At 61.6% G+C, this 13675-nt stretch overlaps 1 protein-coding gene across 1 annotated transcript in view; it reads left to right on the plus strand.

Annotated features, from left to right (window-relative positions):
- Positions 1–3: 3 nt before the first annotated feature.
- CD44 (CD44 molecule (Indian blood group)) overlaps positions 4–13675 on the plus strand; it is a gene marked incomplete at its 5' end in the record, with an annotated part of 63160 nt that continues 49488 nt past the window's right edge. Inside the window, one exon of the mRNA XM_021718360.1 lies at positions 4–55. Within this exon, the coding sequence (XP_021574035.1) occupies positions 4–55 (52 nt within the window). The remainder of the gene's footprint in view (positions 56–13675) is intronic.

The raw sequence follows: 13675 nt of genomic DNA on the forward strand, positions 1-13675 counted from the left end.
TGGTGGCGCGCGGCCTGGGGACTCTGCCTGGCGCAGCTGGGCCTGGCGCAGATCGGTGAGTGCGGCCACGGGAGGGCCGGCCGGTGGGTGGCGGCGAGCGGGCGAGCAGCGGGCGGGCGCGTGGGCGGCCCGTCCGGGCGCGAGCAGGGGTCGAGCAGAAAGTTTGCGGCCGGCCGCCCTGGGGGCGAGGCCGGAGCACATGGCTGAGGCGCCTGCGCCACGGGCACCTGGGCCACCGCGGGGCAGGGGCGGGGTCGGGACGCAGGGGCTCGGGACTGGGGGGGCGCGGGCTTCCTGAAGGGGTCCTGTGTTGGGCGGCCCGCGGAACTGGGCCGCGTCCCTGCCACCCTAGCGTGGGAACTGGAGCCGCTCTGTTGGGCCCTGGCTCCATGCGGTCCCAGCCCGGGGCAGGGCGCATGACCCAGAGAGGCCGGTGGGGGTGCCACCTCCTGCGTCTGCCAGTCAGCTGGGGAACTCTAGACAGCAAGGCCCGTGTCCGCCGACAGCCTCCAGCCGGCTGGAGGGGCAGACAGCCGGGAGATGCCGGACCAGAGCCGGGCTCCAGTCTCCCGTGGGAGCAGGGCGGGTGCCCATCTGGGCGGCAGAGGAGAACTGCCAGGCGTCCTGCCCATCCCGGCTCCACGCCCTCCCTTTCTTTGTCTGTGTGCGTACAGATAATTGCACGGCCGGTTTGCTTATCACTGGCAAAATTAATTTTTCTTTAAAGCAGTGCCAGCTGGGTTATTAGGAGGCTCGGCCTCCGGCTAATTCTGCACAGCAAGTGTTTATTAAACTCAGCTCTAGGGGTGCTGGGAAAGTGGCACACACGGCCCCAGGTCCTTCAGACTGAGGCTGACTGGGATTCCCTAAGTAATAATAACAACAACAGCGATGACACACCCTGTGCCAGGCCCTAGGCTGAATCTCTCCCCGTCAGATCACCGTCACAGCTGCCCACTTACCAGGGTCCTGCTATTAGGCCCGTTTTGTAGGAGGGAAGCTAGCTGGGAGAGGTGAAGGGGCTCGCTGGCATCTCACAGCCAAAAGTGGGGCAGGTGTGAACCCACTGAGGTCCAAAGCCTTGGCCTAGACTGTGCTGAACTGTCCGGGATGGCCAGATTCGGAAGGGATTTGGGGAGGGGGTGTGCTGGTGACCAGAGGTCGTAGGGGACCCTCTGGAAAACGAGCTCAGACAGGCCCTTGAGAGGCAGGGACACGGACTGGAGGGAGCAGGGGAGTCTGAGGGCAGGGCGTGGGCCGGCCTCCTGTGGCCTGGGTGCTTTAATTGCGGCCTCCAGCGGTCTGTTTGTGTGTCACCCCCTGCGGCACGGGGCTTGTCTTCCATGTTGTCTCTGAGGACTCTGTCTTCCTCCCCAAACTCCCAGACGCTTGGCGCCATCCTGGCCCTTGAGTTTCACCTGGAGACCCACAGGCTCTGCCCTGCCTCCCACCACGAAGCACCTGGGCCCAACATGGAGTCACGGCTCTGTCGGGGCTCGGGCTGGCGGGGGGGGGGGAAAGCCGGAGGGGGAGGGACTGCTGTCGCCTATCCTGAGCTTAGTGGGCACCTTGGAAAGGAGTAAGGCTTCAGGGAGGGAGAAGGTTCTGGTGGGTGTTTCAGAAAACAGAAAGTAGAGAGGTGGACGCGTGTGGTCCAGGGTGCTGGGTCCGGAGCTCCACCTTGGAAAACAGGCCTTGAATCAGGCATCCTGTGGGTGGGCCTGGTTGAGGCTGACTGTGGGTCCTTCTCTCTGTGGGCATAAGGTCCTCTCCCGGTGTCTGGGAGCCCCGGGCTGCGGCCAGCACACGCCCTTCTGCCCCCAGTGCAGACGCTGCCTCCCCTTGCCAGGAGGTTGAGCTGGCACTGTGACTTCCCCATGAGGAAGCCAGGACATGCAGCGTCGTCCCCAGCGAGGTGTCCCCGCCACTGGGGATTTCCACAAATGTGCCACCCCCTGCTGAGACGGTGACAGGTGCCTGAGCCAGGAGCTCACGGCCAGTGGCAGAAAGTCCCGTTCTCTTCCAGAATGCCCCATGCAAGGGGGAGGGCTGGACAGCAGGAGACCCTGGGTCAGGACGGGTTACCTTCCAGTTGTTCAGAACATATTTCCCGGCCCGTCCGCCTGGACTCAGAGACAGGACCCTCAGGGCTGTTGAGAAAAACCCCTTCCCTTTCCCGAGGAGAAAACAGTCCAAAGGCGACACCGCGGCTTCCCTTCTGAGACCCATGGGGAGTGAGGGCAGCTTCTGCTCACAGCGGGCCTGTGGTGCCTGGCAGTGGCCACAGGGGTGCCCCGCCTGCAGGGGGCGTGAGGGTGTGGCCCTCTGGGGCCACCGGTGTGTCCCACGCCTGAAGTGCCATCTCTCATGTTCGTGACAGTTTTGTTTTACTACACAGTATGCCCGGTTGGGGTCTAGTTTCAGAATAACGAGCACCTGAAGACGTCCCTGAAGGGAGTACCCTGGTTTTACGGGCCTGACTCTGCCCCCGTGCCACATGGTCCCCAGGGAATACCACCTTCCGGGAAGGGCCTCGGTGCAAGGCTCGAAGCTGGGCTAGCCAGGGTCATGACAGCCCAAGGCACCTGTGCCATCAGCACGTGTTTAGCTCCATTTTCTAGATCAGAAGTCGTGTTTGGGGGGTGGCCTGCTCCAAGGGTGGAATGGGGCACTCGTGCCCAGTGCCCATCCCTGTCAGCCTTCAGCGTGAGCTCCTTCCACATGGGATGTTGCTGGGAGGACTTGGATGTGGCGTGTGGCTCTCCCACCCACCCCGGACCTGTGGCCAGGGTCCCTGAAGCCTCACATGGGGGGCTCCTCTCTCCTCCTGACAGACTGTGGCCTCCTGGCTGCCTGCCCTGCCTGGCCCTGGCCCGTCTCCCAAATCCTGGCCGGTAGTCGAGATGGCAGCCAAGTTACTCACTCCTAAATCAGTCCGTTCCCATGTTGGAGCCAGGCTGCCCTCCTGGATGCGCCCTTGTGCGCGGGCTTGGGAAAGGGAGGCGGCTTCTTGTCTGAGACAAGTCGGGGCGATGCCCTCTGCCTGAAACAACCAGGAAGAGGTCCCGCCGAGGTGCCCATGTGGGTCCTGCTGGCATCTCGGGGCGCTGACCCCAAGAGCCCAGCCACCACTCACTAGCAGGTCATGTGTGTCCCCGGGGCAAGTTGGGACGCAGGCAGGGCCGCCTTGGGCCTTGAACTGAATCCCGGCCGCTCTCAGTGACACGTGGCCACCTGTAGGGGGCTCAGCTGGGCCTGTGGTGGCAGGGACTTCTGGGCGGGGGTCTCTGGTGGAGGGGAGGCAGTGGGAGGGTGGGGGTCCCCAGCCGTCCCCCAGGGCTAGGGCGGGGATTGGGGACAGCCCTGGCTGTCTCCCTGCACCACCACCTCAGCCGGTCCCGCCCAGGGCCCACACGGGAAGAGGTTTTTGAGAAACAAGGGGAGGCAGGTGGAGACGTTGCAGGCAGTGCGGCTTCCAGGGGGATTGTCCCTGCCTGTGAGAGAAATGCTGTGGGTTTGCACAGCAAGAAGCCGGTGACTCAGTTTCCTCTGTATCCCTCCTTGAGTGGGAAGGAGGGCGAGGGATGTTTAGAACGACCAGGCGGGCGGTGCCTTCTGCTTTAGAGCAGAATCCACTTTCACTTTCTTCCCAGGTTGAAGTTTTCTGGTGCCCCCCAGAGCTGCCCACCAGGGCTGGGATCCCAGCCAGCCCCATTGGCCCCGGGCAGTGGAGGGCACTTTCCCAGGGCTGTGGTTCCGTGGTCTGGGCTGGTGTGGGCATGGAGCTGTCTGCCAGGGCCTGGGAGCCAGCCCTGTGGCCCAGGTGGTGGAGGGTGCTTTCCCAGGGCTGTAACTCTGTGTTCCGGGCTGACATGGACGTGGTGTGGGGTGTTCCAGAGCTCTTGGAAGAGTCGGGGTGTCCAACAAGCAACACTCCACGGATGGACACAGGGTGTGTCTTTTGCCTGAATGTTCATGGATTTTCCTACAAGCAGGTGCATGTGGTTTCACATGAGTAGAGCCAATACTTTAAGATTTTCACATAGAGAGACTCACGTCTGCACAAGCCCTTAGTCAGGCTGGTGGAAGAAGTGTGCGTCTGGCCGAGGAGATGTGTCCTGTGGGGAGAGGTGTTGAGCGTCCCTTTGCCCCCCGTTTCTGAGTCACCTGGTGTGTGCAAAACTGGGAGAGCCACGTCTTTGGTTTTTGTTGGCGAGTGTGGCTGTGTCCACACCGCAGATGTTTGCATGTGTGTGTGCCTGGTGGAGTCGGGGTGCTGAGGGCTGGGATCCTTCCCACCCTCAGAGGGGAGACAGCAGTGCAGAGCCAGCCCTGAGCATCCTCCCCTGTCTCCTGCAGTCCTGGGAGCCCTGAGGTTGGGCCGTGTGGTCTTCACTGCTGTGGTCCAGGTCCCTGTCCTGGGCTGCGGTTATGGCCGGGGGCTGTTTGCTGGACCACCATGCATGCCTGGGATTCAGACACAGCGAGGCCCACATGGCTGGAAGCGCACGAGTGGGACGGCAGACCAGCGGGCACTTTTGCAGGAACAGCCGTGGGGCTGGGGCAGGGCTGCAGGGGACACCAGACTGGCCAACTGCCTGTGCAGGGAGCCCACTGTCGTGGGCGGCCCTGGGGCTGCTTGCTGTCAGTGGGGATGTCTGTCTGAGGCCGGGGCAGCTGGAGAGTTGGGCCGAGAAGGGCGCAGGGCCAGGCAGGCGTAGACACCAGCCCCACTTCCCACTCTCAGGAGGAAGCCACCCAGAGCCACTGGCTTGGATGCCGGCCACGTGGAGACACCCGCCTGAGGGTGGGTTCTGGGTAGGAGGCCACACCCCACAGCCTGTCCTCTGCTGGGAGAGAAGCAGCGCCCGGGAGAGCCTGGCTTCCCTGTGGTGTGCGGGTGGCGGTCAGGCTGCTGTCCAGCCTGGTGCTGCTGTGGCCTAGGCAGGCGCAGGGGCCACCTCCCACGCAAGCCTCGCCAGCATGGACACTGCGTCTCCCGCCCACGACCACACCGGGTCCAAGTGACCCACACAGAGCGGGGCCTGCCTTCCCCGAGGGCTGTCTGCCCAGGGAGACTTGAGAGACAGGGAGACAGGACCAGAATGAGGGGGTGGGTGCTGACGGGGGCAGAACTCGCAGGGCCAGATGTCCCCCCATGTGGGCGCACGGGCTACCTGGGCGTGTCCTCCCGAGGCAAGTGTGGGCAGAGGGACCCTGGTGGGTGGGGAGGGCCTGAGTCACTGCGGAGGTGATTTGCAAGCGCAGGTCCCGAAGCCCGGGGGGCCCTGGCTTCGGGGAGTGAAGGTGGATTGCAAAACTCGGACCCGGGGTTGGCCACGGTCATCCTGGGTGTCTGTCTGGTGCCTTGTAAGTCTTCCTTAGCGGGGCCGGAGGCCCTGATTCCAGCTCTCAGGCCTCTACAACCAGTGTGTGAGAAACTGGTGCCACTGGCCCGCACCGTGCCAGGGCCTTCCCTGTGCTGACTCGTGTAATCTGCTCACACACGCTGACTCCTATAATCTGCACACACTCTGACTCATATAATCCATGCACAGTCCCTTGTCGAACTGTGTAATCCATGCTCAGCCCCGTGTGCACATACGCTGACTCGTGTAATCCGTGCACACGTCACTAAGGGCATGAGCCCTGCACGCAGACCTCAGTCTGTGATGCTGACCTGCTATTCTGTATGCAGCCTCATGAAGGTGACCTGGCATCACCACTCTTTTACATATGAGGAAACTGAGGCACAGAGAGCGTAAGAGACTGGCCCGAGTCCACACAGCTGACAAGGGCTGGAGCTGGACGCCAACCCTGAGGTCTGCCTGCAGAATTCATGCCCCGAGTGCTATGTGAGTGGGTCTGTCAGCACACGACATGTCGGGGCCGCATGACGTGAACGGGAACTCGGATCGCACAAGCGAGGGAGAGAGCAGGTCCCAGCATGCGTTCTGAGTGGCTCGTTCATCCCGGCCCCGAGTGGGCGCATCCTGCTCTCTCTGAGCGGTGGCGGCAGGGCTGGGGGCAGGAGTGAGCTGTGGGCTCCTCGTCCTTGCCGTTGGTGGCCAAGTGAGAGGTGATGGCTGCCAGTGGGCGTATTCCCCGCCCAGGACTTCGGGAAACCAGCAGTCCCCAGGCGGCAGGGTGCTCGCCCGCATCGGGGCATCAGCCAGGCTCGGGTGAGGGGGGAGGGGGATGCCGGTGGCAGCTGCCAGGAGCCGGGCTGCCCGCCCCTCGAGGCACTCCTGCCCTGCCGTGGCCTGGATGTTGGTGTCTGCCCAGGCCCCGGCCCTTCTTCGTTCCCTAGGGGCACCCAGTGAGTCCCTGCCATGTGCCGGTCCCACATGTTGCCCTGGGGAGTGGGTCTGGTCCCACTAGCAGAATCAAACAGGGCCAGGCGCCATTGTGCAGCCTGCAGGAAACCAGAGATGTCCCTCAGCCCCTCCCACACCTGCCTGGAGGGGTTGGCTCCGGGTGGCCTCGGGCTTCCCACCCAGAGGGGTCCTTGCAGTGGGTCTTCAGTGGGGGACGAAGCGTCTTCACAGTCCCGACTCGGAGGTCCAGTGTGTCCTGGTGGACCCTCCAAGCGGCCATTACTTTCTCGTGTAATGAGAAAGTTCCCAGGAATTCACAAAACCCTGTGAGCACACCGCCATCTCACAAGAGACACTCTGGGAAGCCAGGTGCCCTCTCCCAGTGGGTTGGCCCCCTCCCGGGGAAAGCCAATTACCTGGACACCATAGTGTCACTGTTGCCCCAGCTGCAGCATGGCCTGGCTGTGGTGAGTTGCTCCGTACATGTCCAGGAGGCGCTGAGCGGACGCCGTCTCCAGGCTTGGCCAGCAGGGCTATCGCTGCCACTGACTCGGTGCCTTTTGTAGGCTCTGGCGGACTCTGTTTCGTCATTTTGTTCTTTCTGGCCTCCACAAATATTTCCCTCCACTATCTCTCGTGGCGACCCGAGACCCTCCCTGCAAGGTCTTTGCTCCGCAGCCCCTCGGGTTCGGCCGGTCTTTCTTGAGGCTTGACACATCAGGTGAGGCAGGGCGTGTGGCGCTCACGGGCTGGCAGGGAAGCAGGGACCTCCATTCCTGTAGGTGTGGCCCCCGCTTTGCATCGACCCTTCCAAATCTGCCCCTGGGGATAAAAGGCCCAAAGTTCGAAGTCGTGTTCTCAGCCATCCTCAGAGGAAACGTGTTGGCTTTGGATTTCTAGGCTGAAGGAATAAAAGGGGGTGTTTCAGTCCGTGGCTGAGGGCTGCCTGGGTGTCATCAGGAGCTTGGTGTACCATAGGTGAGGGTCTGGCCGTGGGCGGAGGCCTGTGGCAGGTTTTGACACTGGACCGAGGCGGGCTTCCGGACGGCTCCCTCTGTGCCACTCATGCACCGTGTGAGTGTGGCCCTCGCACAAGCTGTGTGTTGAGGCCGACGCGTGGCACACGGGGCCCAGCCCCAGATGTGCAGCCCATGAACCCTCCCCCAAGGGTGGAGGGGACGACTGTACCTCATCCCTCTCACTGCACCACTGGGAGGTGGGGGGGAGGGTTGGCTCTGGGCCGGTGTGTGACCTCCTCTCCAGACCTTGCGTTCTTAAGTTGTGCTGCGGGCCGCGGGCTGGAAACACCCGAGCTCATAAACCCAATGGAAAGAACAACACGAAACTACTAACATGCAGTGTTGAGGAATGTGGCGCCTAGATCGTATTAAATGTCAGAAGTGAGTTATTACTCCATCCCAGAAACATATGAACCCTATTACGTATGCGCTGGATCCTGCGGGCAGGGGGTCTTCTGGGACAGAGTGCTTTGCGCACAGCACCACCAGTGCTCCTGACTGTGGGATGGGCAGGTGGAGGCGCTCGGCCAGAGGAGGCAGCCTCACATTCAGACGTGGCGAGACCAGCAGTGGCCATGCTGTGATTACCTGCAGGCTCTGAAGGCGGTGCTCTCTACGTTAAAAACACCACTCCAAATTGCCAGAAAAACCAAGCTCTGGTGAAGAGAAAAGGTTGGGTTTGTCGTTGTCAAAGACTTGCGAGCACCTGGGACTTCCAGCTTTCCTCAAGGGACCCTGCAAAGAGTGGGTGCTAGTACCCTCTCAGTGAGGGTCACCTGAGAAATTGGGGAAGAAACAAAAAACAAGACAAAGGAACAGACATTGTGTGTCCCCGCCATGGTGAGGCCTTTGTGCCACACTGGAGGGGAATGCTGCCCAGGGAGCCCCAGACCCTGTGGAGCCAAGGCCCGGGTCAGGGAATGCCTCGCCAGGTCTGCGGGGTGGACAGCGGTGACTGTGCTCGCAGGTCCCACGTTCCGGGGAACCCGCCTGTTGGACTGCCGGAGCAAGGCGGGCCGCGAGCTGCTGTGTCTACTGAGAGCCTTCCAGACTCCCATGGACTTTTGTTCTTCTCCCCAAAACCAGAGAAATTCTTGCTCAGGAAAAATAAAAGTCATAAAGATGCCATTACCTAGGAGTTTGTCAGAGGCTGGTCCCCTGTCTGGTTCCCGGCCTTCCATCTGTCCCTGACAGCCCGCAGTCCGGTCACCCCGGGCTCAGCATGGGGCATGAGCAGGACCCAGTTGGGGCCAGAAGAGGGGTCTGTGACCCGGGGAGCAGGGCCCTCGCTTAGGAGCAGCAAGGGGCAAAGTCGGACAAATCCCGGCCACGGGGTGACAGGCCCTGTCTGCTGGCACGAGACCCCGTTTCCTGCTCCCGACACAGACTGTCCATGTCAGCCCCTCGGACGGCCTGGATGCTCCCGGCTCCGGCACTGAGCTAGGGCTTTGACCTCTGAGCTGGGCCGGCAAGCGGTGCCTTTTAAAGTGTACCCCAAAGCATGGTGGTGCCACTGCAGGCAAGTGTCGGCTCAGGGTCCTTTCCCACGATGACCAGAGGCCCCTGGTGTGCTGTGCTGGGAACCTCGGCCAGGCAGGGAGGTGCTGGGATCGCAGGGACGCCTGCCATGGGGTCTACCCCATCGTCACGGATGTCACTGCAGTTGTGTGGCTTTTCTTGTTGGCTCTGGCAGTTTATGTGGAGCCTCTAGGAGCCCAACCAGGTTACTGTGTGTGGACACACCGCCTCCCAGCCCAGTCTGAAAACTGTGGCTCCCTGGGACCGTGAGTTGTCGGGGCCTTTCCGGGGCTTCCCCTGCCCTGCTCCCTGTTGCCCCACGTGAGCTGGGCCTGGGAGCCGGGAGCCTCCTGCCTGCACGGGACCAGGCTTCCTGGCAGAGGGTCCTTCCCCCACCAGCTTTGCCATCTGCAAACTGAGAAGACAAAACACACAGCCTCACCCTGGGCGAGGACTCACCACCGTGTGAAGCCTTTGAAGTTGGAAGCGCTGGGTGGGCGGCAGTGATGCTGGAGCTATCGCGCTCCACTGCACAGACTCCACCGGGCTTCCTGACCTCAGCATCAGCTGCAGCGGATTCAGCTTGGAGCGCCCACTGGAGAAGGCCGGCTCCGACCCAGGCCTCTTGGGCTTCCCACTGCCCATCCCAGGGAAGAGGAGAACGATGGACCTAGGGGATCCCCGAGGCCTCTGGAAGCAGCCCCACAGGACTGGGACACACTGCTCTAATTCCCACCCTGTGAAAGCCTGATTGTTCAACCTTGGCCTTGTCTGTCTGGTGGCTCAATGCGCTGTGAGCCTCTGGGGATAGTGGCCCCTCTGCCTGCTACCTCCCCGCCTCTGTGGCTGGTGTGAACGGTTCTGTGCTGGTGGGCAGGAGCTCGTGGTGTGAGACCGTGGGGCCTGCTGTCCCCTGGGTCGCACGCCTCCCTGTCTCTTGTTGCCTGGACCCGAGCGTTGAAACCGTACCCTCCGGAATGCTCAGTGTGGCTGGGCTGCCGTCTGGGTCTTATCTGGGAGTCCCAGCTTGGCTCGGGCGTCCTGGCTGGGCCGTGTCCTGAGCCTGGTGGGGGACCGAGTGGCTGCCAAGGTAGCACTCACGTCCCGGCTGGGGTGCCCGCACAGAAGGGCTACCTCTGTAGAGGTAGCAAGTGCCCTCCAGGGCTGACGGGAGGGCGTGGGAGCTGCTGGCTGAGCTGGGCTGGGTGGAAACACTACCTCGTGGGTACAGAGCGGGGGACGAGGAGGAGGGACGGGACCCAAGTGGGAAGGTGTCGTGGCTGTGACAGCCAGAGATGTGGGAAGGGCCATCGGGGGTCGTGCAGGGCGTCCTGGGACTGCCCATGACTTGCCAAGGCCGAGCATTATGGGTGGCCAGGCCCTGCTGCTCTGACTCGCCAGTGGCCTTCCCATCACCTTTGGGACCGCTGAGGAGTGGCCCAGGGCAGGAGGACAGTGGTGGGCCAGGACCGGATCCCTGGAAGAGGACGGAGGGTCTGGCAGGCAGTGGGAGGCAGGTGGGCATGTCTGGCCTCTCCTCGCTCCAGGGCGTCCTGCACCTCCGTATTTGGTGTTTGTTTTGATCCTTTCGGCTTGAGGAGTGTTTGGAAACCAGAGGCCTGGAGCAGGCTGGCCTGGCCTGTGCCCCGGTGCTAGCCGTTCTGTGAGTGGAGTCGCCAACCGGTGGTTTCGTGTGATTTGGCTGTTCACGTGGTTTGAGCGACTGTGTGCGCGCTGATGGGTGCTGGGCCCAGCCTCTTCTCCTGTGGAGGCTGCAGTCTTTCTGGAAGACACAGGAGACCACGGTGATGCCTTGTGCCACACTGGAGGTGAGTGCTACCTAGGGAGCCCTGGACGCTGTGGAGCCGAGGTCAGCATAGGGTAGGCCTCCCCAGACCTCCAGGGTGGACAGCAGTGACTGTGCTCGCAGGTCACACGTTCCTTGGGAAACCACTTAGTGAACTGCAGAGCCCACAGTAGCAGGGCAGGCTGGTGGGTGTGGCCAATGCTTGTTCCCACAGCGGCTCCAGCTGGCGCAGCCTCGCTCCTGCCCGGCCCACTGGGGTCTTCTAAGTGAGAGCGAGAAGTGTCCTCCCCCGGGGGCCGTTGGGAGCTGGCTTGTCCCATCTGTCCTGTAACAGGAGTGACGGGATCATGGGGCCCTCCAGGCTGACACGGGCTTTCAGAGGCTCGCGGAACCCCTTGGGAGTATTAGGGAACCCCAGTTCATGTGGTGTAGAAGTTCAGGCCATGGGGGACACGGAAACTCATTGTGGAATCCTGAGTGACACACACTGGTGTAGTGTCAGATTCACACATTTCAGTGGATGTTTCTGGCCTTGTGGCTGCAGCCTGGGCCCAAGGTTTGATTAGCGTGTGGGGCATGGTTGCTGGACGACTTCCGGCAGTCTCTCAGAGTGTCTCGTGGGCCCAGGCCAGAGGAGGAGGCCAGAGCTTGGGGGTGTGGCTCCGAGGGCCTCGCTCTTGCATCCTGGCTGCTGTGCGCCCATCCTTAGCGTTAGCCCTGGGACCGCTCCCTCGCCGGCCCTCCAGCCCTGCCGCCTTGAGAAATGCTTCTGGCTGCTCTGAAGGCGTCCCTTCCACTTCTGGGCCAGACATTCACCAACAGGATCTCGACACGGTGGGGAGGGCGCCCGGGAGAGCTGACCACGGCTGCTTCCTGGAGCACTGGTGTTGAGCCGAGGGAGCGGCCTGGCAGGTTCTGGGACCGTGGCTGCGGCGCGGCCGGGGGGCAGGAAGCGCACCGCAGTCCTGTCCTTACTTGCAGGGCCACGTCTCCGGGCGGCCTGTCCCGGCAGGACCAGCCTCCTCCCACTCTGCCCGGATGGGGTAGGACAGGGAGAGGTGGTGTCTCCTCCCCACAGGGCTGTCCCCTCCTCTGAATGCAGTGGCCCAAGAGGCTGTGCCATGCGGTGGCTCTGTCCCATGCCCAGTGTCCACCTACCCCCGGTGTCATTTCTGGGTCGCATGCAAGGGCCAGTGCCCACACTCACAGTGCCCACCAGCATCGCCTCGCCGGAGCCTCCTGTGACCACCTTAGCTCTCTGAGCCCCTCCATGCCTCAGGACGAGCAAGGTCCACCGAGCAGCCATACCATGCCACGTGCTCGGCTCGCTTTGGGTCTCGGGAGCCTGGCTCCCGACTGTCACTGGCGGTGAGAACGGCAGCTTGTCAAAGCACCACAGGTTTTCCATAGTGCAAACACATTGGAAAAGAGAACCAGGGAGCACCAGGCTAGCTACCCCGGTCACCCTTTGTGGGAGGTGTCACTGCAATTCCTGTGACCCAGACTCTTTGCGGGTCACCCAACACCACCGGCATCTCTTGAGGCACCAGCAAGTGTCAACCAAGTAGCGAGTGCCTGGGTCTCACTGGGGCCACCTGACAGACTGAGATACTGAAGCCTGACTCCCAGGCTGGGCTGGGACACTCCAAGCTCCCAGCCAGCTCCTGGGCAGACTTGCTACCTCATCCTCGTCCTGGGGATGCCAGGCCACCCCGTCCCTGAGAATTTGGGCTCTTCTGGCTCCTGGAGAATTAAGGGGCTCTGAATGGGTCAGAACTCTCGGAGGGGATGTTGGAAGGAGGCAGTGGGCACATCCCTTGCCCTCTCCCGGGGCAGTGGGGCCTCCGACCCCGAGGGTCAGGACCACGGGCTGTCCCTGCCCCACTGCTCAGGTGGGGCTACTCCTGCCGGGGGGCCACCCAGGACTGGAGGGTGCACCGGCCTGGGAGTAAGACCGTGCGGGCCACAGGGCGTCATGTGACTCGGGGCTCTCAGGGCTGGGACCGCTACATGTCTCTCATGGACCTGTCCTTCCTCCTGTTCCCACGGGCAGGCTTTTGCTCCTCATGCAGGAAGGTGCTCGTGGGGTTCATCCAAAGCGTGTGTGGCCGGTTCTCAAGTTATCTTCGGTTTCTTTCTGCTGGCCAGTACACCCACTGACGCGCTCGCTACCCACAGCCGTCATGACCAGGGGACAGATCTCAACCTGTGGGCAACGGGAGCCATGCAGGCTCCAGTGTGTTGGGAGGAAGGTGCAGAAGAAACCTAGACTTCAGGGTGGAGGGCCGGGTCGGCCAGGGACCTGGGGGCCTTCACATCCGACCTCTTCCTCATCTTGTTAAAATGAGACCGGGGTAAAGTGGCGGCTAGGCTCACAGCTGGTCACGGCTCCGTCCCCTGGGGCTACCCATAGTTCCCAGACATGGCGGCTGGCTCCTTACCTGGGTCAGACGCTGGGGACGGGAGCGTGAGGGGACCTGGTCCCAGGGAGCCTCTGGGGTCTGTGGGGTCGGACATCTCCTGTGGATCCAACTCCTCCTCAGAGACAAGTTTTATGGACTCTCCCTCCTTCCCACCCTCTCTCTATCACCTGACTATCTACCCTCTGTCTATTTATCTATCTGCCATCTTACTATTATCTATTATCTGTCTACCTATCTATCTACCATCTGTCTGTCTATCTATCGACCAACTGTCTATTATCTATTATCTATCTACCTACCTGTCTACTTACTGTCTGTCTATTTATCTATCTGCCATCTTACTATTATCTATTATCTGTCTACCTATCTATCTATCTTCCATCTGTCTTTCTATCACCTATCTTATCTACCATGTCTGTCTACCATCTGTCTCTTGTTTATTATCTATCTACCGTCTGTCTGTCTACCATCTATCTTCCATCTACCTGTCTTTCTATCACCTATCTTATTTACTACATGTCTGTCTGTCTATTATCCATCTACTGTCTGTCTATCTTCCATCTGTCTGTCTGTCTTTTTTTTTTTTTTTTT

This window comes from Carlito syrichta, unplaced genomic scaffold (genome assembly GCF_000164805.1).
Source record: "Carlito syrichta isolate Samal-C Ts95f unplaced genomic scaffold, Tarsius_syrichta-2.0.1 Scaffold312124, whole genome shotgun sequence".
Lineage (NCBI taxonomy): Eukaryota > Metazoa > Chordata > Mammalia > Primates > Tarsiidae > Carlito > Carlito syrichta.